At 51.3% G+C, this 25,651-nt stretch overlaps 9 protein-coding genes across 9 annotated transcripts; 6 read left to right on the forward strand and 3 right to left on the reverse strand.

Annotated features, from left to right (window-relative positions):
• Window positions 1–506: 506 nt before the first annotated feature.
• On the forward strand, window positions 507–1,829 carry STEHIDRAFT_135276 (oxidoreductase; the record flags this gene model as incomplete). Its single annotated transcript, XM_007310457.1, has 7 exons — window positions 507–531; window positions 596–661; window positions 706–1,043; window positions 1,204–1,260; window positions 1,311–1,497; window positions 1,567–1,664; window positions 1,740–1,829. 7 exons carry the CDS (start codon window positions 507–509, stop codon window positions 1,827–1,829), a joined length of 861 nt encoding a protein of 286 aa, XP_007310519.1.
• A 101-nt stretch (window positions 1,830–1,930) lies between these two features.
• Window positions 1,931–4,894, forward strand: STEHIDRAFT_125940 (uncharacterized protein). The gene is made up of 10 exons (XM_007310458.1): window positions 1,931–2,062; window positions 2,134–2,422; window positions 2,489–2,781; window positions 2,835–2,880; window positions 2,946–3,550; window positions 3,618–3,811; window positions 3,871–3,904; window positions 3,960–3,990; window positions 4,083–4,273; window positions 4,364–4,894. The coding sequence occupies exons 1-10, from the start codon at window positions 2,055–2,057 to the stop codon at window positions 4,518–4,520; spliced, it is 1,848 nt and encodes a 615-aa protein (XP_007310520.1). The 5' UTR covers window positions 1,931–2,054; the 3' UTR covers window positions 4,521–4,894.
• A 77-nt stretch (window positions 4,895–4,971) lies between these two features.
• STEHIDRAFT_172655 (uncharacterized protein) lies at window positions 4,972–8,243 on the reverse strand. The gene is made up of 3 exons (XM_007310459.1): window positions 7,846–8,243; window positions 7,655–7,756; window positions 4,972–7,465 (listed from the first exon to the last, which is right to left on the reverse strand). Exons 1-3 carry the CDS (start codon window positions 8,084–8,086, stop codon window positions 5,151–5,153), a joined length of 2,658 nt encoding a protein of 885 aa, XP_007310521.1. The 5' UTR covers window positions 8,087–8,243; the 3' UTR covers window positions 4,972–5,150.
• Window positions 8,244–9,024: 781 nt separating this feature from the next.
• On the reverse strand, window positions 9,025–12,372 carry STEHIDRAFT_87376 (protein phosphatase 2A regulatory B subunit). Its single transcript, XM_007310460.1, has 9 exons — window positions 12,275–12,372; window positions 12,089–12,210; window positions 11,861–11,958; window positions 11,559–11,709; window positions 11,156–11,449; window positions 10,834–10,998; window positions 10,488–10,749; window positions 10,111–10,363; window positions 9,025–10,034 (listed from the first exon to the last, which is right to left on the reverse strand). The coding sequence occupies exons 2-9, from the start codon at window positions 12,165–12,167 to the stop codon at window positions 9,993–9,995; spliced, it is 1,344 nt and encodes a 447-aa protein (XP_007310522.1). The 5' UTR covers window positions 12,168–12,210; window positions 12,275–12,372; the 3' UTR covers window positions 9,025–9,992.
• Window positions 12,373–12,503: 131 nt separating this feature from the next.
• On the forward strand, window positions 12,504–12,813 carry STEHIDRAFT_162807 (cytochrome-c oxidase; the record flags this gene model as incomplete). The annotated part of the gene is made up of 3 exons (XM_007310461.1): window positions 12,504–12,601; window positions 12,655–12,677; window positions 12,758–12,813. 3 exons carry the CDS (start codon window positions 12,504–12,506, stop codon window positions 12,811–12,813), a joined length of 177 nt encoding a protein of 58 aa, XP_007310523.1.
• Window positions 12,814–13,769: 956 nt separating this feature from the next.
• Window positions 13,770–17,441, forward strand: STEHIDRAFT_172657 (alpha/beta-hydrolase). The gene is made up of 12 exons (XM_007310462.1): window positions 13,770–14,251; window positions 14,358–14,473; window positions 14,565–14,843; window positions 14,919–15,037; window positions 15,109–15,187; window positions 15,256–15,355; window positions 15,434–15,851; window positions 15,942–16,173; window positions 16,253–16,389; window positions 16,448–16,544; window positions 16,621–16,741; window positions 16,817–17,441. Exons 1-12 carry the CDS (start codon window positions 14,108–14,110, stop codon window positions 17,147–17,149), a joined length of 2,175 nt encoding a protein of 724 aa, XP_007310524.1. The 5' UTR covers window positions 13,770–14,107; the 3' UTR covers window positions 17,150–17,441.
• A 1,433-nt stretch (window positions 17,442–18,874) lies between these two features.
• Window positions 18,875–21,043, reverse strand: STEHIDRAFT_87380 (uncharacterized protein; the record flags this gene model as incomplete). The annotated part of the gene is made up of 7 exons (XM_007310463.1): window positions 18,875–19,008; window positions 19,070–19,855; window positions 19,925–20,031; window positions 20,112–20,342; window positions 20,446–20,605; window positions 20,703–20,947; window positions 21,010–21,043. 7 exons carry the CDS (start codon window positions 21,041–21,043, stop codon window positions 18,982–18,984), a joined length of 1,590 nt encoding a protein of 529 aa, XP_007310525.1. The 3' UTR covers window positions 18,875–18,981.
• A 470-nt stretch (window positions 21,044–21,513) lies between these two features.
• On the forward strand, window positions 21,514–22,875 carry STEHIDRAFT_142827 (uncharacterized protein). Its single transcript, XM_007310464.1, has 4 exons — window positions 21,514–21,573; window positions 21,623–22,007; window positions 22,109–22,498; window positions 22,576–22,875. The coding sequence occupies exons 1-4, from the start codon at window positions 21,528–21,530 to the stop codon at window positions 22,697–22,699; spliced, it is 945 nt and encodes a 314-aa protein (XP_007310526.1). The 5' UTR covers window positions 21,514–21,527; the 3' UTR covers window positions 22,700–22,875.
• Window positions 22,876–23,582: 707 nt separating this feature from the next.
• On the forward strand, window positions 23,583–24,482 carry STEHIDRAFT_115846 (uncharacterized protein; the record flags this gene model as incomplete). The annotated part of the gene is made up of 4 exons (XM_007310465.1): window positions 23,583–23,612; window positions 23,743–23,756; window positions 23,814–24,078; window positions 24,171–24,482. 4 exons carry the CDS (start codon window positions 23,583–23,585, stop codon window positions 24,480–24,482), a joined length of 621 nt encoding a protein of 206 aa, XP_007310527.1.
• Window positions 24,483–25,651: the final 1,169 nt, after the last annotated feature.

The raw sequence follows: 25,651 nt of genomic DNA on the forward strand, positions 1-25,651 counted from the left end.
CTCGTTTGGCTTGCATCTAGCTTTGAAGGTGACTATCTAAACTCGTGATCTTGGTTCCTCGGACGGCGGCCGTGTTTCATCATGTCCCATCTTCACACTGAATAACAGCAGTCCGTTCTTGTCCATTATTCTATCGTACGTCCCATTGCTCTGTCATCCCTCGGGGTCCACCATGGACTGTCAAGTTTGCCTCATCTAAAACCAATCACATTGTTCGGCTGCGCCGTTGAGGAGCATGCTCTGAGTGCAAAGAATAGGTCTACGCTCAAAGCGCAGGGGTGCGGTTTGACTTGAACCCAACACTCGTGAGTAGTGTTCATTATTCTCTTCTTTATCAGAAAATCCACGGGAGGACAAGTGGTAAATCAGCCGTTGAGGACTATCAATGTCTCCCTGATTATCACCACGTCTGATGCACCGACCGATGCAGGACATATGAAAAGGCCCTTGTGGATGCGTTTGGATGGTACAACCTTCGTTTTCGCTCATCCTCCCGTCAAGCAAACATGTCCCGTTTCCCACCCCACACCGGTATGTGGCATTATCCTTCCATCATACTTCTAACTATGACCCTCGCAATGACCTTGTGATGTAGGCTTCAACTCCACAGAGACCATTCACAATGACACTTACGCATTCGTCGATCCTCTCGAGCCCGCCGGTACCCACAAATCACACTCCATCTTCATCACCGCGCCTCCAAAGGCTTAGGCCGTCGTGCTGCTATCTCATTTGCCCTCTGTGGCGTTTCGAAAATCGCGATCGGAGCTCGCTCTTCTCTTGATTCCCTCGAATCGAAAATCCTTGATGTGGCCACCAAAGCCGGCCATCCTGCGCCACAAGTTGTCAAGGTTCAACCTGATGTGCTCGATAAGGAGAGCGTCAAGAATGCCGCACAGAAGATAGAGAAGGAGTTCGGGCCCGGAGGAGTAGACATCTTGGTCAATAACGCAGGATGGTTGGAGACTTTTCACCTTATGGGCGACATTCACGTGGACGATTGGTGGTACACCTGGGAGATGAATGTCAAAGGGTTGTTTTTGGTGACGCAGGCGTTCTTGCCGTTGCTGTTGAAGAGCAAATAGAAGACGGTCGTGAATTTGAGCTCGATTTCAGCCCATTTGACGGCACCTGGTGTAGGTGCTGCCGCGCATGTATTTTTCCTTTAATCTGAAGAGACTAACGGTGTAATCACGATGACAGGCGTCAGGGTATCATTCGGGCAAGCTTGCCGTATTGCATGTGACGGAGTTCATGAACGTACGTCTTTGCCCACTCGTTTTTCGCCTAGCGACTCATTCTGTGTACAGGCTGATTACGGCGCGCAAGGCCTCCTGGCATATGCGGTCCATCCCGGAGCCGTACTCACCGACATGGGATTACACGCACCCACAGAGCTGCGACACTTGTTTATTGACACACCTGCATTATCTGGAGATTGTATCGCTTTCTTGACGCGAGAGAGGAGAGAATGGTTGGCTGGTCGTTATATCAGTTGTGAGCATCTTGATACTTGTGCCTTCCTTGCTCATAAAGGTCAGTTGTAACTCAGCTCTCGCCACACAGGTACTTGGGACATGGAAGAATTCCTTGCGAAGAAAGACGAGATTGTGGATGGCGATTTGAAGCTAAAGGTTCGGATGGTCGTATACAAGTCGTATAAGGTAGTTTTTTCAAGCTTGAGGAGCGGAATCATGCATGTAGTAGCCGTAGCTTGGCAACATATATTTTCTCGCTAGATTCAACCGCTGGAGAAGTGGCTCGAAATTCGATCATCTTGCTTGACATGCCCATCCACCCAGAGGAGGATGATTTCACGGTGGCCGTGATGTCATCGGAGAATAGCCGCCGGCCACGTGTGAGCAGCCCAATGAAGGATGATGTGAATCGAACTTGTAAAAGCGCTTGTAAGTAACTTAAAGAGCCATCACGACGTCACACCACATCGCACAGCGCTAGCGCACCTATAAAAGCCAAGTGGGGGCACAATCCTGCTTCATCTTTCATTATCTTCTATCTCCGACTTGACAAGTGGCCGGCGAACTTGGGCAAGCATGGCCAGGTGCGTTGTCGTAGATGAACCAAGTCCATGCAGTTCGGTGAATACTGACGAATGAATGGATTATGATATAGCAATCCAAATAGTGTCACTTCGCAGACCAACCTTCTCAAATCAACGCTAGAAAAGTCGACCTTCGAAGATGGTGTGAAGCCTGGCTCGACAGGAGATGCAGCTATACCATCGAGCACGAAACCACCATCCAATCCTGCTGCCGCTTACCCGACAAAGGATGGAACGTTATACGTGTCTAAACCCTTTCGGTCTACGTACTCGAAGAAGTTGAAAGCAGCAGTCACATTCGTGCCACGTACATCACACTTTGACATTGGGAATGAGATGTCGGGTACGAACGAATTCCGAGTGCGTGCTACACGTCATTTCATTCAAGCTATCACGCTGATAGGACACCATTCTTCAACTTGTTAGGGTTTCTTCACACTCTTTTGGATCTCCATCTTCCTCTTCACCGTCCGAACCTACGTCCGAAGTTATGAGACCAGCGGCTACGCTCTCAATCTCGGTTTCGCGACTATGTTCTCGAGAGATGCATTGACTCTTGCGCTCAGCGACGCCGTCCTCGTCCTCAGTACTGGTCTCTGCGTGCCATTCGCCAAAGCCCTCAAACGAGGATGGATCAACTATTATTCTTTCGGGATCATCATCCAGCACACTTTCCAGACCTTGGTATTGGCGATCGCCGTTACGTGGACGTTCAACAGGTCAGCGCCCTTCATATCAAAATTTGTTTCGACCTAAGCTTGATGCATCCTAGACAATGGCCATGGGTCCAGTCCGGCTTCTTGACTTTACATTCAATTGTGAGTCATCAGCTTTGTCCACTTGTTTCGCGGTGTTCAGCCTCTTTGCCTCTGCAATGTTTCAGACCATGATCATGAAGATGCACTCCTATTGTAATATTAACGGAAACCTCCAATCCGTCTATCAATCGCGGGAGAAACTTCTAACCAGCTTGCGCGAGGCAACGACTCGCGTAGGAGGTTGGGAAGCAGCCGTCGTCGCCGCCAAATCACACCGTGCAGAACTCGACGGAGCTCATCTCACCGACGACCCATCTACGCCCTTCGTCGGTACACCCATAATGCCCGAAGGAGTCGGCGCTCAACGCTCATATATCGATGCCAGCGACGCTAATGCTCTTCGTCGTCGACTCAATCACGCCGACAGCGCCGACGGTAAGGAATTTGGGGACACAGCCTCGAGAGCTTCCGATAGGTCTTCGTCGCCCGCTGCTACCGACGCGGACGAAAAGGATAAGAAGAGAAGACCAGACGCTGCATATGCGCTTGTCGACCATCCAGATCAGCAGATCGCTGATATGGCGAAGGATTATGTGGAATTGGATGGGGAGCTCGTCAGCACCGGGCCTGAGTACGTGAGGTGGCCAGAGAATGTGACGTTAAAGAACTTCGCGATGTACATGCTTATACCGACGCTATGCTACGAACTGGAGTATCCGAGGACGGAGAAGTGAGTGTATTCATGCTTTTGACCGGCATGTGTTCACATCCTTACCGCTGGTGTCGCCTCCCTCTAGGATTCGACCACTCTATGTGTTCGAAAAGACCACAGCGACGTTCGGAACGTTTGCTTTGCTCTACACAGTCACAGAGACGTTCATTTTGCCGATGACGCCAGGACCGGACAGCGACCAGTCATTTGCGAGAAGTCTTCTGGATTTGGCACTGCCATTCATGGTCGCTTACCTGTTGCTTTTCTATATTATCTTTGGTGTGTATATCCAAGCCCTCTAGTAGATCTGGCCCCTCAACCTGACTTATCTGGCACAGAGTGTATATGCAACGCGTTCGCGGAACTTTCTTAGTATGTCTATTCTCTTCTTCGACAATTTCCATCACCATCTCATGCCTCTGTGCAGCTTCGCCGACCGTCAATTCTACGAAGACTGGGTTCGCACTCCTTTTCTTCATGAATCTCTCGTTCGACCCTCCTGAACGTACCCTTCATTTGTCCATTACTGCATACGGATCCGGATTGACAGTGGAATTCAACATCCTGGGACGAATTCTCCCGCAAATGGAACAAGCCAGTGCACACATTCCTCCTCCGACACGTCTACGCCACGACGATCACGTCCTACCGGCTCTCTCGCTTCTGGGCGATGTTCGTTACCTTCTTACTCAGCGCTGCGGTGCACGAGCTGGTCATGGCAGTCGTTACACAGAAGATTCGGTATGTCTACCCGCTTGCCCTTAATTGTTATCACGAATTCCTCGATTTGTTGATTGGGTTTTGTTTTCAATTTTGTAATGGGTAATATAGAATGTACCTCTTCGTGATGCAACTGTTCCAGATTCCACTCATCGCCATCGGTCGACTCCCAGCCATCAAGCGAAACAAGCTCATGGGCAACGTCGTGTTCTGGATTGGACTCTACGCTGGCTTCCCCCTGCTTTGTGTCGCCTACGTCGCGTATTAGGAGCTCACGGGGAGAGTGGGATGGGAGTATCGAGATACAGCGGATCAATCTGGATCACATAGACGATTTCATGCATTTGGCTTGTGGATTTACCTTTTGGGCGGATGGGTGTCACATACTGGGCGGGCGGGGCGGGGTAACCCATATCACTATTCTTCACTTTACTGCTATTGTATATGACTTGGCTTACACGCTTACAGGTACATCTTTACTATAATAGCGGACATCTGGCATGCAAATATTTTCATCGTTCACCACTCAGAAACCTCCGAGCTATCCTTACGGACAAGCTTGCGAATGCGATCATGGCGCTGTCACGGTAGCTGTGTACATATCAATGCCTTGAAAATACTTATGCCCACTTTTGACCCTTGCATTTACGAGCCGTAGAGTGCCAGTGTATTGAGCTCATGTGCTCGTCGAAAACAAGTTGGGCCACTCTGGTGGCGTGGGAAGATGAACACGAATGTTCCAAGATTAATAATTCGTATCATACAAAGGTGGACTCCCGGTATCGTCAAGAAATGTGATACTCAAAAAAGAACACCACCTTAAACACCAAGAATGAAAGTCAGGGTCCATGATCACAACCGCCGCAGAGGCCATATCGCTCTCCGCGTACGACCGCCACTACATTTGCATGGGCACCGTCGGGCCAGCGCCCTGAATCGCCTGCACCAACAACGTCTCCGCCTCCTTTTCTACCTCCTTCACGGCCCCCGACCTCCCACCTTTCCATTTCGTCGGATACACGCCCGTGTCGAATTCAGGCACCAAGCCCTCCATGCTCAGCAGTCTCTCCAATTCAGGTACATGTGCCCTCTGGACACCGACGTTCGCCCCGCCCATTCCAGCGCTCCAAGCACGTAGTGCGAAGTTCCTCGCTTTGACGACGTTTCTTGACTCATCGAAGGCGTGGTGGAGGGCGGGATGTGCGAACAGATGAGGATAGTAGCGGCCGCTGATGAAGGTTAGAGGGACGACGACTTCGCTGCCTGGGGTGAGGATCGGTCGAAACTTGTAGCCTGGTGGCGGTGGAGGGAGGGGGTAGTAGTATCCATCTGATTTTGATGAAGAAAAGGTATCTTTCTTCGGTGAAGAGCTTCTTCGGGGAGCGCGGTTCGATTCAAGACCGGTAGAAGGGTCTGGAGGGTGGCCTGGAGGACCGGGGATTGAGGACAAGGGATCGGCACCCACGTTCATCGCTTCGACTATGGAAGTGCTCGTGTCACCGACAGAAACGGTAGGTGCTGGATTAGGAAATGGAGGGTATTGAGCGGATGGATCGGGAATGGTTCGAAGAGGAGTATTCAGGGACGGTGGGTTTTGAGGTTTTGAACCGCCTTGTTGCGATGGTTGAGCCGGGTGATTGAAGGAGAACTGTTCCACATAATCTTCGTCGGCGAGCTCGAACAACATGCCGCTAGCCCTACATTCCTTTTTCACCTCACCGTTCTCGCGTACAAGGTCCGCTACGAACACAGCTTGTAGCATCATGAATATACTTCTGTCGATGGCCCCCGCACCATTGGACGGATTTGTCTGGGAAGGACCCGAAGGCGGGAGTATGTTTGCACCTCCAAACGGTAAGATCTGCCGTCGTGAAGGTTTCAACCGAACTAGCTCGTCCGTCCAAAGCCTTTCAGCGCCCCACCAGAGTCCCTGGTAGCGAGTTTGCTTCTGTGGTATTTGCAGTGGAGGCATCTGCCCAGATGAAGGGGAGGTCGCAGATGCGGAATCGGTGAGGTGGTCCTCCTGGGAAAGACCGGACGGTATAGGAGGCGAAAAGGCATGAGAGGTATTCGCTCGGGATGCAAGAGCGGCAGCTAACAGAGCACTCTGTGCAGTCGTCATCTGTGTTGGAGGTGACATGGAGTTATGTTTCCCGGGAGCAGGGCTGTTTGGGACAGTAGGGGGCATTGAAGGATAAGGGTGCGGGGTATTTCCAGTCGAATGACGAGGGCCAGAGAAGCGAGGCTTGTACGTCCATTCGTCCGTCGGCGTCCATGTTTTTGCAATATTGTTTGCGATCTCGAGCGCGAACCAATAAGGAGCTGCCGCCATACGGAATCTGGCATCACGAGCGAGAACGGTGTCGGCGAGCGCGGTTTGAGCAAGAGGTTCGAATGCTTGAATGCTGGCTGGATCGCTGAGGAGTTGATCGATAGGAACAGTATGGAGAGCGTCTCGGACCGCGTTCGACGGGATGTAGACCGTGTATGGCAAAACATCATTGTCCGGAATATGGTACGTATGATTGGTGCCAACGGCCTTGATCTTGTAAACCGTGCTTTGACGAACAGTCCATTTACTTCCTTGCCGTTGCACAAGCCGATCCGTGCCTTCGTGTTTGACTGGGATATTCTGCGTTAGGTCCATCATCTCGACATCTGCACCTGAGGGTTGTGCATCGTTCGTGCCTCCGGCCGAGACCACTTCGGAACGCACGATCGTATCTTGAATCAGGCCAGGCCAAAATACGATGTTGCTCGTCGTAGAGTCGTGCCCATAGATTGGCGGATGAAGCTGGAACCATACAAGCTCGTCGTCCCTATGCCACCTCCTCAACGGCATCTCTAGCTCGGAGTACATGACCTGCAGGTCGGCATATCGTTCTGAGACCATCGGTTCCTGTGGCCCACTCGTCCTCTCTTTGCGCCCTTTGAGCGGTCTAGGTGCAGTGCGAACGACATGCGGTTGTGGTTGACGGGGAGTCTGCCGAGGGTTCCTGGCCCGCGGTATAGGTGGGGCTCGTAGTGGACGCATGGCCGATGGGGTTGGATTCGATGATCGCAGACCGAGGCTTTCTGTGACTTTCCGTTGAGGCGTCCCCGCACAGTATTTGCAGAAGCAGTTACTTCTGTCCATGGTGTCGTCTTGCATGAGCCACATTGCGTGGGGGATGAACTCCGGGATAGAGCGGAAGCGCGGGACATGAATCGAGCCTGTAGTGACGATGAGAGTCAGCGTACGAGAAAGGCAGTGCGATCTAAGTACGAAAAGGGTATGAAAAGTTCATGTGAAGTATCGAACATCCACAATTTCGGCGGCATCCAGTGTGGCCCCGCATTTATAGTCAGATATTTGCCCCGAGCACGAGCGAGATGCCTATAAAGTAAGCACAACTAACTAACCAATTAGATAGAGATCATGCCGAGGAGCAGACTCCTTCCCCTTGTTATGATCATAGAACTTGTAACCCTCCGGCCACTTTCTAAAAACATAGTTCTTGTCCGCTAAGAACGCAAAGAACGCAAACAAAAAAATGAGTTTCTGGACATCTGTAAGAAGACCTCAGGAGTGTTAACTGAGGAACATCACATACGTGGTAAACCAATCCTCTCCGCCACATGCTGCCCAATCTGCGTGCGCCAGTGTATGGACGCGCCTTCGTCATCCTCGATAATGCGGTGATAGTTCACGTGTCCTTCGTGGTCCACGACCTTCTTCGTATCATTTCTCCATTTCGTCGAGTCCCCGTCTGTGCGTGGAAAATCGAGAAACTCAGGGTTAGGTGGTAAGGTACGGTCTATGTGAGAGGCGCCATGACGTCCTCGACTGGCCATAGTTGAGCAACAACGAAGGCTTCCGACCACAAAGAAGACCGAGCCTTCACTAGCAAGTTTCAGAGATGCAACTCCAGAAGCAAAAAAGCGTTAAGATTTCGATCAAACAGACATAGAGAGTCGTGGAAGCCTACAGCCTAAGGTTGACTCGAGCTGCTAGATAATGACGGTGACTAGTTCTTCGCGCCACGCCGTCGGACAAGCGGTTCTCAATTCACGTCACGAGAGCCAAACAAGACCAAACAAGACCCCCCAATAAATTTGCAGTGTGGCACACGAATGCCTTCTTCAATCCTTCCTTTCAGTCTCTACTACAAGTTCACACAATGGATTCCTCTTTCCTTCTGTTCTTTTCTTGCCCGACGTCAGTTCATTGACCAGCCGGCCCGACCGACCCATTCGACTCAAACGCCGTGATATATCTACGCCCCGTGCAGCTTTACCCCTCCTGCCCCGGCGTTAAACTACGCGGCAAGAACGAAGATTTTTGCCCCAGCAGAACGTCTTTCCTGTTTCGCATCCACTTGGTTGCTCTTTGTTGGGCTTGACGCTTTGATTGGGGTGTACATCCGTTCGATTTTTGCTCCACCTTGTAACATGTACATATGATAATACAACGAGTAGAGCACCGGTTTCGATGCCACATATTCATCACCCCGTCCAGCAAGCAGGAGCTTCAGGCATCGAGGATTACTTACAAGAAATCATCCCGACTCTCAAAAGCGAACAGCTCATCCCATCCTAAAGACAAAATAAATAATAAAAAGACTTCTTCTGTTATTGTTATTCTACTTCCTCTTCTTTCTTCTTCTCCGAGAACTATACGACAACGAACAAACGACATCAACACTGAGTACTGAACACGCTACAAAACTCGAATGTCCACCATGTCTGTGAGGAAGCGTCAAAGAGCGAATGAGTGTAGGAGCGGTAGGGCAGGAAGTGGGACGGCATGGGCATGGGCATGGGCATGGGCGAGTAGAGCGCCGTGAATCGAAGGACATAGTAGGGGTCGTTGACTGGGGGGCTGTGATGGAATGACAAGTGCAAGAGGAAGAGGACGAAAAAGGGATGGCAGGAATGGAAAGGTCGTAGGCAGGGAAGAGAGGGAGGAAAGACCGATTGGTATCTAAGGGGTTTAGGAAAGCCGAAGAGAGGGTGGGACGGAAGGCGGGATGTATAGAAATTGATAGAAGTAGAACAGATACGGCGAGAACAGTGGCGCTGACAAGAATAAGGGACAGAAGGAAGAGAACCAAATGAAACAACAAGGAAAGGTGAAAGTAGGAGTGGGGAGCACCGCAGTGGGAAGTGTAAGTCCGCTGGCCCGAAACCCTTTCGTCACCCATCCAATCCATCTAAACACACGCCTAACAAGAATCGCACAAGTCCCATTTCTACTCCAGACCCGTCCTTATCATACAAAGCTTTTTCCGTTCAATCTCTTGTCCGTGACCTCCTGCCTTGTCTTCTCTTCTGCCTTATTATCCTATCCTATCGTCCAACCCACCCGCCCCCCATACGCATACGCCCAACCCACTTGCACACACATCTTCCCATGCCATGCCGCCCCGCAGCACTCGAACAGAAACCAATGACAATGACAGTGACCGACAGAGGAGGGTGAAGGTAGGAGAGGTCAAGACAGAGACAAAGGGGGTAATATATATATAAGAGCGGATGGAGCAGGCCAGTGATTGTGGTTGCGTGAAGTACAGTGCCTTGAATGAAACGAATGAACAGATATATCGACGATGAAAGAGAAGACAGAGAAAGCGCAATGCTGTGGGGTGGCAGTGGATGGTGGACTAGATGCGGCTGTGGGGGATGACGTCGAGAGGCTGGTGTGTGGCGTAAGTAGGGAAGGGAAAAGGGGCAGGAAGGAAGGGGTTCAAGGGTGATCCGATTATGCGGCGGTGTACAAGAATAAATTGTTCGTTGCCGCGATCTATACATACATGGAGGGTAGTCCAAGCCCAGATGTTGAGTAGAGGGTTAGTATAATGTCAGGGGACACGACGCACCGCGATCGTGTTCTCTTTCGGATGCCAGCTCGCATGCAGGATCTTCTTGTTGAAGTCCAATGTCTCCAGCTGCATGGCGTCTCTCAACCCACTCTTCATGCCATTCTTTGCTCCGATCTTGCTGTTCGGCGCCAGAGGACCACCGATCTTCTTCGCCTTGAACGCGGATTTGTCCGCCTGCAGCACCACGTCGTTGAGCGTGTCGACGTCGAATATCCGCAGGTAGTTGTGATACGATCCCGTGAGCACATGTCTATCCCAGCAAAACGATATCAACAACAACATTACGCCACGCCACACAATATAAACACCGCAAAATCCGACCAAAATAGTTTAGCAAGTAAAACAGAGAAGAAAAGACAGGGAGAATAACGCACCGATCGTCACCACTCCACGTACACTCGAACTTATCGAAGATACAGTCGTTCTCATACAAATCGCATAGCTTGCCCCTCAGATGATCGTGGATCGGGATGGTCTTTACGGGTCGCGACTCCATGTTGATGTCCCAGATCTTGAGATTGAGGTAGTCCCTCGAGAGGATGTACCGTCCGTCACGACTGAACTTGACGTCCGAGATGGATGAGATGATCTCAGAGAAGAATGACCGATTGGCGGGGTCCTCCTCCTCCTCGAACACTGGCATACGCAAAGCGCGACAAAACGTAAATGTTGGTCATGTTGGATATGATATGCGCACATGGTAGGGAAAGGGGCACGTACGTTTCGCGTGTCGATCGCACAATGCAGAGTCACGCATGTCGGCAAGTTTGATGTTCGATTTTGAACTCGAATACATGAAGAGATTGCACTGCTGTGGGTGGAATTCGGCGGCGGTGATAACCTCCGTTAGCTCCTCCATGTTCACAGGCTTGATGTCCACGATGTCTACAAACAACACGAAGAAACGCGGACGATTGCGTCAGCACAAAATCACGCCCTCTGACAACATACGAGCCGCGAGGATCGCAGAAGGACCACTCAGAGCGGTACGGAATAGGTGTGGGCTAGCAGGTCGGTGGAGTGCGTCTAAAAGACCACGTACTGAAGCTCCGATCACTGATGTTCAGGTTCCAGAGGTTTATCCTGAGATCGTCGGCAGAAATGAATGTCTCCTGGTCGGAATTGACGGCGATGGAATGGATGTGGTAGGCATGTGCGTTGGAGTAGACTTTGCGGGGTACGGCGGCGATGATGTTGTCTTGAACGTTCATGCGAGGTAGCCTGAGCTGATTCTTCAATGATGGTGGTGGCACCGCCCGCTGTCCGTCTGTCAGATTTGACTCTGAGACCACCCGGAGCGATTTCTCGAAGACCTTCCAGAGTTTGATGGTTTTATCTGTTTGTGATGGTGCAATGGATCCGAGTGCGGAAATGGGCCCAAACAGAGTCAACGGGACGGGGCGAGATGGAAAGGCTAGACGGGAGAGGATGGCAAAAATACGAACCGTTTGTCGATAGAAGAAAGTGAGCCTGGTTCTGCCGCTTGCACCATCTGATCTTATTGATCTTCTCCTCGATTTCGAGCGACTTGAGGTAGTCGAACTCTGGTTCGTGGGACTGGAACTCGGTGTAGAACTTGTACTCGCATGCCTTTTTCTGGAGGGAGAGTCCGTTTCAAGAAACAAGTGGACAGATAGCATGTGAGGATTAGAACGATATAATGCGAGCATGAATTGAGAGGAGGGCGTACAAGATGGGTGGTGTCAGCCACAGTGACATATCTGTTATGCAATCAGGATGAACGCACCTGCTCGTTCCGCTCAAAAAGAACTACACGACCTCCCTTGTCACCTGTTGCAAGATAGTTTCCCGTAGAGTCGAACTCGACGGTGGATATGATGTCGGCTACGCAATAATTAAGAGACGGGAGGATGAGCGGCGGTGCTTGATAAGCGGGCAGAGAGCACACGATGGATGTGGAGGCGCCGTGTGCCCGCAGAGGAAGAGAGGAGTAGCATACTAGGGGATGGCGCACCTTCTGTGATGTCCTCGACGTCGCCCTTGTCACCGAAACATTGGGCGAAACGCCAGCCTCCAGACGCGTCGGGATCCATGATGCTTTGGGTAGGGCTCGAGTGGGGTAGCGGGCTTGATGAGCTGATAGGACGAAGGGTATGTCAGACGGACGTTGTGGTCAAGAGGGAGAAGGGAAAGCACAGACTGTTTGTCGTTGGGTAGGGTGCGTCAAATGCCGTCGGAGTCGTGCGTTCGTCGACGTCGTGGGCGATGCCGGGCGTTGAGGTCGTGTTCGGTGGTGGTGAGCGATGTGGCGCGGCCCCTTGGCCGGAGACGGCGCGCCTTTGGCCTTGTTTGGCCTCGCGTCTCTCCTCCCGGCTTTCTCCCTTCAGCCATCTCTTCTCTCCTCCACGAACATCCACAAAGCCAAAGCCATGCCCATCGCACCCATCACAGGAAAGCTCAGGAAGCGCCTTTGGCTCGACCTCTCCACGTCTCTCGGCCTTGGCACAGCATGCGCATACTTCTTCTGGTCCGTCTTTTATTCTTCTTTTCGGGAAACATTATACTCATCCGCCCATACAGGTACAACGTCCATCTCAAGCGTGGTAAGCTCATGGTCCAAAACCGCGGGATGCAGTTCAACTGTTTCACTTCACTTATCTGACCACTTGCACGCATTCCACAGTCCAGCGCCAGGAGGAGTTCTACCTCGCCCTCGAGCGCAAGAAAGCCCTTGCATAGACATGCAGGAGTCATGATGGAATAGAACGAGGACCCGTTTGTTCTGCTGCATACCTATCCAAACCAATACATCTTTCTTTGCAGCCATCTCACCCAATGCGAGGCCTACACTGCCTTCGTCGTTACACGACCCCACCAATCTCGTGATATAGCCGCTCCGCCCCGTGCTGGCCGCGACCTGGTCTCGAACATGTCCATCATGACCGTCGACCGTCGGCGCAAGGTCTGGACATTATCCCAAGTCGCCTAATGCATGTGCGATTCCCATCCTCGTTGATGTGCTCGCCAACCTCGTTTGTAGATTGTGGTGGCAGGTCGACCATAGAACGAGCCATCTTATCGCCCACTGGTTGTCTCTCGAGATGTCCTCACGGCTATGGCTTCAATCGGTACTAGTCATCATCACCACTGGAACTCCGAGCGTAGCGGGAATGAGAGACCACCTCTAGCTCGGCATGCTCAGAGAATACATCTTCAGCTGCACATCCTGCTTCGCCAGTTACTATTTCTCACAAAGTGCCAAATCTCCAAACTGTTCAAAACTCAGCACACCCTTGCGGTCAACAGCTCAATTGGGAGTGAGAGCCTTTCCGGAGCATGGACGTTGAGGGCTAAAACTGATATTATCATTAAGTGAGAGATGTAGCAGATCAGCGGAAAAGCCGTTGTATATCCTGAGAGCCGCTTGGGCGTTGGTGGTCTAGCTCATTCTGTACAACTTGTAGACCATCGCTCACAGTAGTTTTGTTGAGTTATTCTGGTCCGGAGTTCCGTCGGAGGAAAGGAAGATATAGTTGACCGGCTGTCCCCCGTTGTCCTCCAGAACTTATTAGACAGGTACCCGTCTCTCTTTCGCCCATCTTGAGCATCGTTTTTGGCCTCTCAAGACTTCGATGAACTCGTCTTCTCGCATTCCGTGTATCCTGCAACCTCCGCCCCATCGCTACATCGCTCTGGTCAATATGCCCGGCAAAGCTCCGCCATGGTATCTTCCCGAAACCCCGATGCTCTTGTAGTCGACTGTCGACAACAGGTCACATTCCTCGTCGGAATTTGAGCTCTCGACGTCCAGACTCCAGAGCTGTCCTCTTGCTCCTCACGAGGCTTCGAGGGCCGACTCAGACGGCCCCATGACCGTCGATGAGGGTCACGGCCGTCGGTTCGTTCTTCAGGTCCCGAGTTCTATAAAGCAGGGGAGCCCTGCATCGGCTTCGACGCCCTGCTTCGACCTGGACTTTTGCAGATAGTCCACGGGTTATTGATAATTTGATCAATCCGGACGTTCGAACTCACGATGAAGCCCGTACGAAACAACATAACGGCCCCTCTTCGACTGGTATCAGATGTACTCCTTCTGTCGGGTGGGATTACCTCTGTGTGTGGACACTCGCAAACGCGCACTGTATCTTTGCTGTTCGAGAACGACGGAAATTGGACGGTGAGTAATCGAGCTCCATACGATTATCCTTCCTCAGACCTCCACCGCTCTTTCCGATAATATGATTACTGACCTCAGTCCTCTATTTGAACGGGATTATATGTAGAGATTCGCGGATGTACCCAGCGCGTTGTACTATTACGAACCCGTGTCCTTCTCTGAAGCGACATCTATCTGTGAAGCGAGCAACGAGACGCTCTTGGGCTCCGACCTTCTACCGTAGTGAGTTCAAATCACCATTATTATTTGCATCCAGTCCGCACTGCACTTTTATCGACATGGTCGTATTGACCGACATACATCGCATCGTCAGTTTTTCGAACCAGTTCTCCTACAAAAAGTACCTAGGCGAAATCGACTCGACCACGAAAATCTGGGTGTCCGACAACTCCAGCCAGACCGAACCCGTGGCACATGCCCCTCTTGACGATATGCTCGTACAATCGCGCGGGGATAAGCACTCTGAAGCAGCGAAACATCCCGTCCTCTGCACAAACTCCCCACCGCTCACATCCCAAGTCGACACGAATTTCTCGTCTGAGGAGATTTATCCGCGCACTACGATCGAGTCGGATGGGGTAACTTTTACTGGGCATGTTTTTTTTTTTTTCAGTTTCATCATTTCCGAGAGGGAGAGGGAGATCTAATGCGAGCGTGCGATGTGTAGGACTCGAGATCACCTTTCGTTCCGGTTCATGGGTATACCGTACGCGAAGCCGCCTACTGGCGAGCTGAGGTTCAGATACTCGGAGGCGTCGAACGTAACGGATGTGGATGCAACAGGATGTAAGTTGGTTATTTACCTCCCTCTTCAACCCGGTATTCATGGCTACTAACGACAACATCATTTCTGGTAGTTGGACCTGCATGCCCTCAATTCGGATATTTCAACGGAAATGATTATGGGCTTATGCCGTGGGGCAACAGCGAGGACTGGTGCGTACCAAGTCTCGTTCTCGTTAATATGTTCTCTAAGCTGAACATCTTTTTGTTCGGTGGAAAAGTCTGTTCTTGAACGTCTATACGAGCTATATACCTTCTAGCTCAGACGTTCATGGGAATCAAACTTCTCTTAAACCCGTGTTGTTCTGGATCCATGGTGGCGTAGGTTCTATCCCGTTCTTCCCGTCGCTAACTTCCTATCTCCAAACTTCTCATACATTTCGTTTTACGGAATGATAGGGGGCAACACAAGGCACCGGTGCAGATGCGACCTTCGACGGTGGCCCGCTAGTCTCCCGCACAGACGCCGTCGTCGTCACCATCAACTACCGCCTCAACATTCTCGGTCTCCTCGCTCTCAACGACACCACTTCCTCAAACTCAACAACAACATCATCCGCAGCAGTAACAGGCAACTACGCCCTCTCCGACAAAATTCTTGCCTTGAAATGGGTTCGACGTCACATCGCTGCCTTCGGAGGCGATCCGAACAAGGTGATGATATTCGGCCAGAGCGCGGGAGGGTGGGGCGTTGTCGATTTGTTGATGACGGAGAAAACGGAGGAGACGGGCGTGGAGGGATTGTGGTCTAGTGCGATTATTCAGAGTGGAGGGGCGAGTGTGATACAGAGTTTGGATGAGGCGGCGGAGACGATATGTGAGTTCGCCGCGCTACCTTCTCTTGCACGGCTATCCCGCATGTCTACTGACATGCATTCCTGTGGTTTGTTTTGATTGTTTGGTCAAGTGCCCTATATCGACCCGCTGTGCCCGAGCGCCGTACCGGAAGAGCGTCTTTCATGCCTCCAATCGCTCGACCTTGACACGCTCCTCAATATCACGCAGAACGTCACCTCCTGGCGCACGTCTGCTGACGGCGTGTACAGGTCGACGTATGCTGTCGATCAGGCCAAATTGGGACCTGACGCTGTGAATAGCGTGCCTCTGTTGTCGGGGTACATGCCAGAGGAGGGACAGTCGTAAGTCGCTTTTCTACTTGCTATCATAGGTGGAAAAGTCAGGACTAAAACTCGTGATTGTGGCTATGTTGTGACATAGATTACTCGGGACGACCGTCTCGCCGAACTCTACAGCCTCGAATTTCACGACGATGTTGGATCTCACTGTGGGCGAAGCTGTGGCGGAGAATGTCACGGCGTCGGGGCTGTGGAACATCACCGATGCCTTTACTTCCTGTGAGCATGAATACAAACCTAGACACTGTGGATATAGAGACTGAAACGGTTTACATAGACAATGCGACGGTCGACGTCTACAGTGACTACCTTCTTACCTGCGATAACGAGGATCTTATTACGTCGGCAGCGGCGAGCAAAGCGTTCCCGGATATGTTCGTTCCTTCATTTATCGTGTCACCGTTTTCATTTCCTTTTTGCTCACACTTCACTTCTTTTCTATATGGTTAGATATGTCTATCAGATGCAACGAGGTTTCGCGCTCTCCTACTACAATCCCTACGGCCTCTGCTCTTTCCCTGTTGGCGAGCCCCAGCCATATTACAGATGTCACTCAAGCGATCTCCACGAGGTAGGTCGTCCTACCCCTTTCTCAATAGTAAACAGAAACAGTCTTAACCAAACCTCTAAAACCAAACTTTGAAAGGTCTTCGGAACCTACCATATTTTCAACCAAACCGCGCGTGAGCCTCAGGACGTCTACTACACGAACCTCATCCAAGACATGTGGGCCTCCTTCGCGCGCACGGGCAATCCGAACCCAGATGTCGCGTACCTCCGTGCTAGGGGATACAATAGCACGTTGGCTATATTCAGCAATTCGACGGAGTCGGAAGGTCAAGCTCAAGGGTGGAAGTGGCCGAAGTTCGAGGAGGAGAGTGCTGTTGTGGCCGAGTTGCAGTGGCCGATATTGGGGAATGGGACGAGGGTAGGGATGCCGGACGCTGAGAGATGCAAAGTCATTCTTGGGGAGGACTGAAGGGAGCCAGGAGCCGTCGCTCATGCTGCCGGTGAGAACGTGGCGATGAGATTGACGCCGACGTTGTACATTATTTTCCATCTATGGGTACGTTTTCAGAGCGCCAAATGCGGGTATACGAGGTCTATTGGCTACGGCTTTTTGGAAGATGCGTACTTCGAATTCGCGTGGCACCGCTTTTTTATGTAACTCCCCAATGTCCGCTCAAGTTGAACCTACTTACGCCACCCTATTTGGCGCCACATATTCATTATTCCATTCCATGCCAAGTTATAGCTAGGATGATCCGTGCCGATAGAATGTGACCGGCGGTTCTGCCCAGAGGACGGTTGGTATGTGACCAGAAGCTGGATGGAGTCGTCAAGGAGAGGGTCGAGAATTCCTCAGGTGTATCTTTGTTGACGAAGGCTCAACGAGCAGCCTGAGGCAAGGCAACGTTTATTCGAGATGCTGAGGAACTGTCCCCTTCCAGTGTAAAGAACGGAATAATTTGTGCCATGTACATTGTCCATAGAGTGCGATCCAAAAGGACATCAATACGAGGAAAGCTGTGCCACGTCGGAGGCAAACATCACCGCCTGGTCCCGCGACGTGCGCGACGATGTTTCCCGTGACGTCGGAATATTTAGATGCCCGTTTGAGCCACAAACGGTTGTCTCGCGTTCGTCTCTCACCATCCACTGCTTCAGGTGCGTACTTTTCGGACACAATCGCAGGAGTACTTTGCTTTTCTAGACAATTGATGGAGAGCCGATCTTATCAATGTTCCTGGGCGAACGGCTGCGCTGGGTCATCCTTCCAAGTCGACCATCCTTTCCAGGCGACGGACAATGCACTGAGACAAGAACGCGAAATAATCTCCTTCAAGTTGGAGCCCCTATATGAATAGTGAGACACTCGCCTCCGAAATGCAACTGCCTCGTCAGGCTCCATACGTCAGTCCGGATCCCAACACGGTCACTGCTATTTGTTCGGGAGATCGAAGGTGGGGCTCTGCCAGTATAAGAAGGGGCCATTTGCCAAATGTCAAGTCCTAAACTCCACTATCCCCCGAGCTCCAAATACTTCACGTCATCATTGGCACAGACCTTTTTCTTGAACACTATTCTTCACGACCCTTCACGGTTCTTCATTCGCAACACATAACAAACATTCATACACCCCACTGCCGTGCCGCTCTTCAAGCCTCAGTTTACACGACTCCCCATCTCAACCCAAACATACTTCATCTGAGACCCGTGCCACCTATCATGGACATCTCTCCAATATCCGCTCCTCCGAATGTCGCCGAGGAAACTGTGACAAACTCGATCACGTCGCACACGTTAGCTTATAAGCAGGAGGACATCGAGAGGAGGCACACGATCAGAAAGATGAAGTCTTCATCCAATCTTCATGATATCTTCCGTAGAGGAGAGGGTGGTTGCAGAAGAGGGCCGACATCGCAAGTGCGCTCGGCCGCGTCCTATACCAGTTTATAGGGGGGCTCCATATCGAATGAAGATGGAGGGTTGGGGTCCTTTAGAGCAAGATGGACAATGTTCATGGTAAGTATGGCTCAATGACGGGGTATCAAGCATGCTTATGTGGAGTTGGCAGGACGCTGTGATGGATTTTATGTACTGTTACGACTTCTTATGCACAGGGCCACATCAATATGCGGTCGCGACGAATATCATTATGACTATTGGACAAGAATTGTATCAATGCACGTTTTCAGCAGTTGCTGCACATCTGTAGAACAATAATTATAAACCCGCACTGTTGTACAAAGGACGTTGTTCGTTCCCGTGACAGATCTTCTACGCTTCATACGCTTCAGTCAAATGGAGTTAATCCTCGAACAGAGGTTTGAAATCCTATAGGATCAACACGCATAAGTCATGAACAAAGGACCGCCGCAGATCTAGGCCCTCGTACCTTGTTACCATCAAGACTCTGCGTGGGACCTAGCTCATCTAACATCTCCAAATCACTCTCTGACTCAGTCTCACTCCCCGAATCCGAGACTTTGACACCCGCGCCACCGCCACCATCCCGTGGCGCCAACAGCGCCTCCTCCAGCGTGACGCCTACCTCTTCCCCTTCCTCTTCCATCATCGCGAGAAACTCTTCGGCGTCCATATTTTCAACACCCAGCCCGGAAGCGCGCAATGCCTCCGCGTCCGCCTGACTCATTTGCGAGCTTGGGAGGAAAAGTGGCTCTCGCTCTTGTTCAAACTGAGATCCGGTCCTCGCCTGAGAAAAGTGGAAACCGTTGGACTGTTGAGACTGCTGCCGAGGCACAATGGATGGAGGAGGCATAGATCCGTACGGCGCTCGACTGAGCTGTGAGGTTTGTGACTGGTGTTGCTGCTGCTGTTGACGCGCAAACTCGGCGGCGTCGGTCCGTTGTACAGCTTTCATGGGCGGTCGTCGCCTCTCGGATGCGGGAGTGCGAGGCGCCATGTTACGATTTCGTTCAGGGGACTCTTCTCGGACTCTCTTACGCATTTGGGAAGACGAGCCTGATGCGGTGGTCCCGCGCGATTGCTGTGTGCTGTTGGCGCCGTTTCCTCCAGGAGGAACACCTGGGACCTGGCTTGTGGAGACGACGAACAGGCTTTCGGAACTGTCTTCCTCGACGTCCACAAAGAGAGGCGCAGCAGGTTCGGTAAAACGGAGATTGAGCGCCAGCGACATAGATTCTGCATATGCTATGGTTGCCTGAATAGACGGAGAAATATTAGATTAGCCAGACACGATGCTAGGGATATGGTTCATGGGTTGCCTCACGTTGAACTCTCGCAGGTGAAATGCGATGGACGTGGGAGGCGCTGATACCTCGTACATATCGAATTCCTCTGCACTCATTGTAAGTTCTGTGGTCAATTGGCCACCTCCTGCAACCAATAATTCCGTCAGCAATATGCACGGAAACAACCGTACCGCGATGGGTTGGGTGACCGCAGGCCACCCGTACCTTTCAAGTCCACCGATGTCTCTAAGCTCCTTACTCTAACTTCTGACTCGTCGAAGACCCATGTCAGCTGCGGATCAGTTTTCGCACTCTTCGTACTGGGGAAATGATCGATCATGTCCTTCAGGGCTTTGGGACCTATGGTCATCCGAGACTCCGTGGGATCATCAGGCGCATTCGGCGCGAGAAGCGACGTGGGCGTGAGCAAGAGTAACCGGTGCGTCTTCACGATTCCTGTGCAAACGACAAACCCGATAGGCGTTAAGCCAGGCTCAACCCATTTCTGGACTAAGCAGCGAAAAAGAAGAGTGGGAGATAAAGGCTACTCCTCTCTTACCATGTTTGCAATGCAACCGGATGATGAGTTTGCTCTCAAGGCTATCTTTGTCCTCGTCGTCGTCTTGGCTCGGACCATCTGCCGACCCTTCCACGATGGATAGATCGCATCGTTCAACCGTTTTCTCTATAGCACGATGTCGCAGGATCGAGAGGAAGGACTAAGATTAGCGCCAGACGAAGTTTTGATGTGAGTTTGAGCTCTCGAAGACACGAAGAAAACAGCCGTTCGTGTCAACTCAAATGGAAAGTCCCAACCTTGGTCAACAGCTGACCCGTAACTGACTTGACCTCCTCGATTTCTTCCGCCGCGTATGGTCCGGGGTTCGTCCTTTTCTCACCGCCGTCAATGCTAAACTTGGCGAAAAACAGCTTGCTGTACTGAAACCGACAATATGCCGACATTGACGAATTTGTCGCTGAGAGTGTGATTCCATCGTGCGACGCATAAATCGTGAGGTCGTCGCCGTATTTAGAAAGACAGGTAAGGGCTCGGGTGAATGCTGGAGTAATTCTGAATTGTTAGGTGGCACTGTGCGAGATACGACAAGAGCATGCGTCCTACGCTTCAGAGCAGTCGCGTCAAGGGTTGCCTGCATGGTTACTTGGCAAATGGTATGTGATGGCCTGGAGACTTTCGTGATCATGAGTATCTCATCCGGTGCGACGCATCGTTCCCAAGAACTCAAGGTTTGCGCTACGCACGTACGTTGTAGCGCCACAAGTACACCGGCTATAGACTAGTAGTTTACTGGGAGAGAACGAGAACTTCTGAATCATTATGAAGGCTCAATGCTGATGCGTTGTTGCTTACCGTCTCTATTCACCGAACACAAGGAATCTCTTGTGGACGCCGCGCGATGAGAACGAACGGAGCCACAACAGAGGTAATTCGCCGATGACCGTGTGGAGTAGAACGCGTCGAATTTTAAATGATCGCAAGCGAGACGCGAAGCGCGTCTGTCACACTCAGGTCACTGTGACATATCGTGACGCTGCTTTCCTTTCCACGTATACAGTCACACTAATTATAGCACCTGTCACTCAACGTCCTCAACAACGCTCACGCACATCAATCCGACCATGGAGTCCTCAGAACTTTACAATGTCAAGCAGCAATTCTTTCTTGGTACGGTCCACTGCGGCTCGGCTTGTTCGTCTTCTGACCTAGTTGATAGGAGCGTTCAAAACACTAGCGGACTTGCCACTGCCAGAGGCAGAGTCAGAGGATTACATCCCTATCCTGTTCTACAAAGCTCGCGCGCTCATCGCTCTAGGAGATTCAACCGCTGTTTCGTCTCTGATTCCGACAGACTCCGAAAACCTTGCATTAAAATCTGTCGCTGCGCTAGCGAAGTACACATCAGGGGCAGATGCCTCTGACGCAGCCTTGGAGGAGCTGAGAGACCTCGCGGTCGAAATTGAGGGAGATGACGCTGACGCCACCGATCGTGAGAAGGGGTGGGTTCGTGTTGTCGCTGGGACTGCATTTGCACGTGCAAGCGAGGTGGAGGAGGCTTTGGAGACCCTTGGTGTCGCTTCAAGCACGGAGAATCTCGAAGCGTACGTCTCTGCCAGTTCATCCTGTCCTTCTCATGGGAGCCTTGTGGTATATTTATGTTCAAACTGTCCTTTATCTTCCTTCTATATTGTTTCACACACAGAGTCGCAGTCATTGTTCAGATATATTTATCCATCCACCGGCCTGATCTTGCTCGGAAGGAGTTCGAACGCGCGAAGCAGTGGGCTGAAGACGATCTCCTGTTGCAGCTTATCGAGGCTTCTATCGGTCTCGCGACTGGTAAAGATGGCTACTCGGATTGCAATTCTTTCTACACCGAGCAGCTGGCGAACCCTTCACTTTCCTCGCCACACCTCCTCACAGCGCGTGGCGTCACACGTCTCCTACGCGGTGAGATCCCGGAAGCGAAGTCTGATTTCGAGGAGGCCGTGTCGCAACAGGGAGGCCATGAGGATGCGGAGACATTGGCTGCAAGTGTGGTCGCTGCAGGGCTTGGTGGTGGGAAAAAGACCGATGCTGAGCAATTGTGGAGGTAAGCAAACGCTCTTTGTCTGCCCAATTCTCTCACTCCATCGGTATGCTGACCATCTTTGAATCATGCACGCTTAGTCGATTGGCAACGACTTTCCCCACTCATCCATTGGTCGTCGACGTCAATTCGAAGGCTGACTTGTTTGACGAACTTGCAGCTAAGTTCGACATCCCACCTCTCGCTGTTCCTACCACCGCGTAGGGTCATGAGGATTTGTCTTGCGTCATGTTTATCACACGGACTCGTGCAATATTCATGGATCAGAAGGACCGGTGACGTTACGGTTTTCAAGCTTTACCGTTTAGCAGGTCAATCTTCGAAGCTTCAAGCTTCAGGACTTTAAAGCTCTATGGTCATCTTATTGAGGCCTTACACGGATGCTGCGCGAAATTATGAACCCTAACGCCAACGCTTCACGCGGAGTGTCCGAAGTCATCGTGTTTGAGCTCATGATGCTAAGGTTTCTTATCGAGGATGCAAGCGACAAAGTCATGCTTCATTAATTGTTCCCAGTGGCGCCAACGGTACCGCAATCTCGTTGCGAACAACAAGCAAGTCCTATCGTCGCAAATCAGCATCGGGCTCATATGTTGCGGCTCGCGTGCCATGGCGCCCGTAAGGCTGCCCAGCAAATATGATCATGGCAGGCGGTGGGAAAGACAAGGACAAAGATGGTATAAGCCAACTTTCTTCTCCATTTTCTCGACTCCGCGACTTATGATCGTGGGCGACGCTCCGGCTTAGCGTAGACCCAAAGGCACGAGGAGATGCAGAATGCAAACGGAAGACTATTTGACAAAAAATGACGAGCGCACGTAGTAGGCGCATGCGTGAAGCGGCAGGGGCTTGGGAAAAGGAAGAACGGGGAAGTGGTAAGAATAGATAGGCATGGCTCTCACCCGATATGGAACAGGGCGCTTGAGCAGCTCCAGTTTTACCACAGTGGCAGGTGTTGACCGTTGAGACGGACGCCTGCTTCCCCTCCGTAAACGAGAGGCTCGCAGTTCGGAACGGAAGGATATCTTGTTGTTTCCGAACGTCCTGTCGCAATGCTGAGCAACACCTGTGGGAAAGCAATTAAGCCATGGGGTCGTCTCAGGCGAAGCAGAACAGGGTTAGTGACGACGGATGGACCTCAGTTGCAGCCCCGAGGGAGAGACCTTGGAGCGAGCGGTGGACGCGGGAATCGTCGCCATTCTGCTGATTCTGCCCAGTCCAGCTCACTGGAGGATGTTTACTACTAGGACATATGGACAAGGTTTGCAAGAATCAAGAATTCAATAGTGACGCTGTGAAGATCACTCGACAAATGCAGGACCATCAAGGCAGAGGGCTGTACGATACCCTCGCGCTCTATTCTCGGAATAGCACTTGCTGGCAAGACAGGCAGCGAAAAGCAGGACGAACAAGCTCGAGTGAGGGGCGATGTGTGCGATTACGCTTCATCGGAGCCGTCGTTGGTTCCTTGGGACAGGGATAGTTGCGATCTAGTAGTGCGACGTGACGTGGTCGCGCGAAAAGGCGGTATCTGGCAGTACAGCGGTATTGCAGTTGAAAACCGAGGCATGGGAGCGAGTCAAGTATTATAGGCGCGCGGCTAGGCTGGGCCAGATCAGAGAACAAAGGCGGAGACAGTGGGGACTGTACTAGCTCAGAAGATAGGCTTCTGTAGGTTCACGAGTCCAACCTTGAGAAAATACTGGGCATAAAAAGTATGTTGATTGCGGTAGCAGCAGAGAAGACAGCTCAGGCCAACAGAAGCGGGCGGTCCCTCGAGACGCTGAAGTTTTGGGTGCCCCAAGGAGAGATGTACCGTCAGCATCGTGCGACAGCTTGGGAAAGAATGGTGATGCATATGGCATACCGACCTCCAAGACATCAGGGCTGTCTAAAGCAGTGGGAGTGGGAGCGTGTCGCTGTAGCAGCGGGATTCGGTGACAATTATTTCATCGTAACCAGATTTGATGGTGTTGAGTATTGTTAATAGGGGTAACAAGGAGACGAATAACTGCGGCGTCGACGACCCGTAGTTCTGAGGAAAGCAGGATTCGGTCGGTTTTGCCTGTGTGCACGATGGGTCGCACAACTAGCCGTATGGGAGCGTTCGTGAGAGTCAGTTTTAGGGGCAAGCGCCTTGCCGACAAGTTCATCAGGAGCAGAAAATGAACTGAGAACCGGTTGGTAGGGTCAGACAGGCAAAATCCTATGCATCTCCAGTGAGGTGACGCAGGAGCTAGGGCAGCTGATATCGCTCCAAGCATGAATTCAAGTGACCGACATTTGTATGCGAGTTATGCCGGATATCTTGGGAGATTCTAAGGAAGGAGACCGGTCAATTGTGGAGATTCGTGGCAAAGTGCAAAAGAGAAGACAGTTCAGTTGAAAGCCTGCAGCGGGGAAGACCGCTGACGACGTGAAGGGAAGTAGTTACGTAAGCCTGTTGCCTCCGTTGCTTGAACGGTGTTGAGTAGCACGTCGACCACCACAACACGGACGCGTACACCACAGCTACGGTTGCCCTGGTGTATCAGGTCTAATTTCAGGATTCGCTCTTCGGCTTGCGTCCTCGACCTTCGCAGGAACGTTGACAGGTTCTCGGGGTCTTAGATTACGTAATCGACGCGTGCTTTTTCGCGTGCTACTCGGGCTACACAAATGCTCTGCTGAGTTCTAGCTCTACTGTTTTTGGGGCTACACTCCCTCAGTAAAATAGTAGAAATGCCGCAAAAATTTATGAAGGCTTGTACAATGATGTAGATAATTTGAGGGCTTAGTGCACAATTATCCAACCTAATATAGGTTCATAAAACAGCCAAACACTGGTCTGTACTGCTGTACCACACCCAGAGCTCCTGCTGCTCATCTCTTTACAAACCAGAGTGTGTGTTAAATATTAATGGGAGCCATTCAGAACCTTTTGGTACTATACAGTATTGTTATGGGTCATAATAGGTTGTACACTCAATAGTGCAGTGTGTGACCTCGCCGAGGTGGGGAACACTAACGGCCAGCCAGAAACACACAGAGACGAAACAGGCTGAAGTTGTCTCTGTTGAAGATCAGAAACATAGTTAGATGTGGAGAGAATCTCAAAGCATAATCTAGTCAAGCCCGTGAGGGCGAGTCTTATATACTGTACCATTTGAATCGGTT

The sequence above is a fragment of the Stereum hirsutum genome (assembly GCF_000264905.1).
Source record: "Stereum hirsutum FP-91666 SS1 unplaced genomic scaffold STEHIscaffold_20, whole genome shotgun sequence".
In the NCBI taxonomy this organism is placed as follows: Eukaryota; Fungi; Basidiomycota; class Agaricomycetes; order Russulales; family Stereaceae; genus Stereum; species Stereum hirsutum.

Coding starts and splice junctions, on each gene's coding strand:
- STEHIDRAFT_142827 (XM_007310464.1), top strand. CDS start 21,528: ATGGAGTCCTCAGAACTTTACAATGTCAAGCAGCAATTCTTTCTTG. Junction 21,574..21,622: donor CAAGCAGCAATTCTTTCTTG/GTACGGTCCACT, acceptor CCTAGTTGATAG/GAGCGTTCAAAACACTAGCG. Junction 22,499..22,575: donor GATGCTGAGCAATTGTGGAG/GTAAGCAAACGC, acceptor ATGCACGCTTAG/TCGATTGGCAACGACTTTCC.
- STEHIDRAFT_172657 (XM_007310462.1), top strand. CDS start 14,108: ATGAAGCCCGTACGAAACAACATAACGGCCCCTCTTCGACTGGTATCA. Junction 14,474..14,564: donor GGCTCCGACCTTCTACCGTA/GTGAGTTCAAAT, acceptor TCGCATCGTCAG/TTTTTCGAACCAGTTCTCCT. Junction 15,038..15,108: donor GGATGTGGATGCAACAGGAT/GTAAGTTGGTTA, acceptor CATTTCTGGTAG/TTGGACCTGCATGCCCTCAA.
- STEHIDRAFT_87376 (XM_007310460.1), bottom strand. CDS start 12,167: ATGGATCCCGACGCGTCTGGAGGCTGGCGTTTCGCCCAATGTTTCGGT. Junction 11,959..12,088: donor CGTCGAGGACATCACAGAAG/GTGCGCCATCCC, acceptor ATTATTGCGTAG/CCGACATCATATCCACCGTC. Junction 10,364..10,487: donor ACGTGGAGTGGTGACGATCG/GTGCGTTATTCT, acceptor TTGCTGGGATAG/ACATGTGCTCACGGGATCGT.
- STEHIDRAFT_172655 (XM_007310459.1), bottom strand. CDS start 8,086: ATGGCCAGTCGAGGACGTCATGGCGCCTCTCACATAGACCGTACCTTA. Junction 7,757..7,845: donor GGAGAGGATTGGTTTACCAC/GTATGTGATGTT, acceptor TTGCGTTCTTAG/CGGACAAGAACTATGTTTTT. Junction 7,466..7,654: donor GCATGATCTCTATCTAATTG/GTTAGTTAGTTG, acceptor TCGTCACTACAG/GCTCGATTCATGTCCCGCGC.
- STEHIDRAFT_125940 (XM_007310458.1), top strand. Junction 2,782..2,834: donor GTTACGTGGACGTTCAACAG/GTCAGCGCCCTT, acceptor GATGCATCCTAG/ACAATGGCCATGGGTCCAGT. Junction 2,881..2,945: donor TCTTGACTTTACATTCAATT/GTGAGTCATCAG, acceptor GCAATGTTTCAG/ACCATGATCATGAAGATGCA.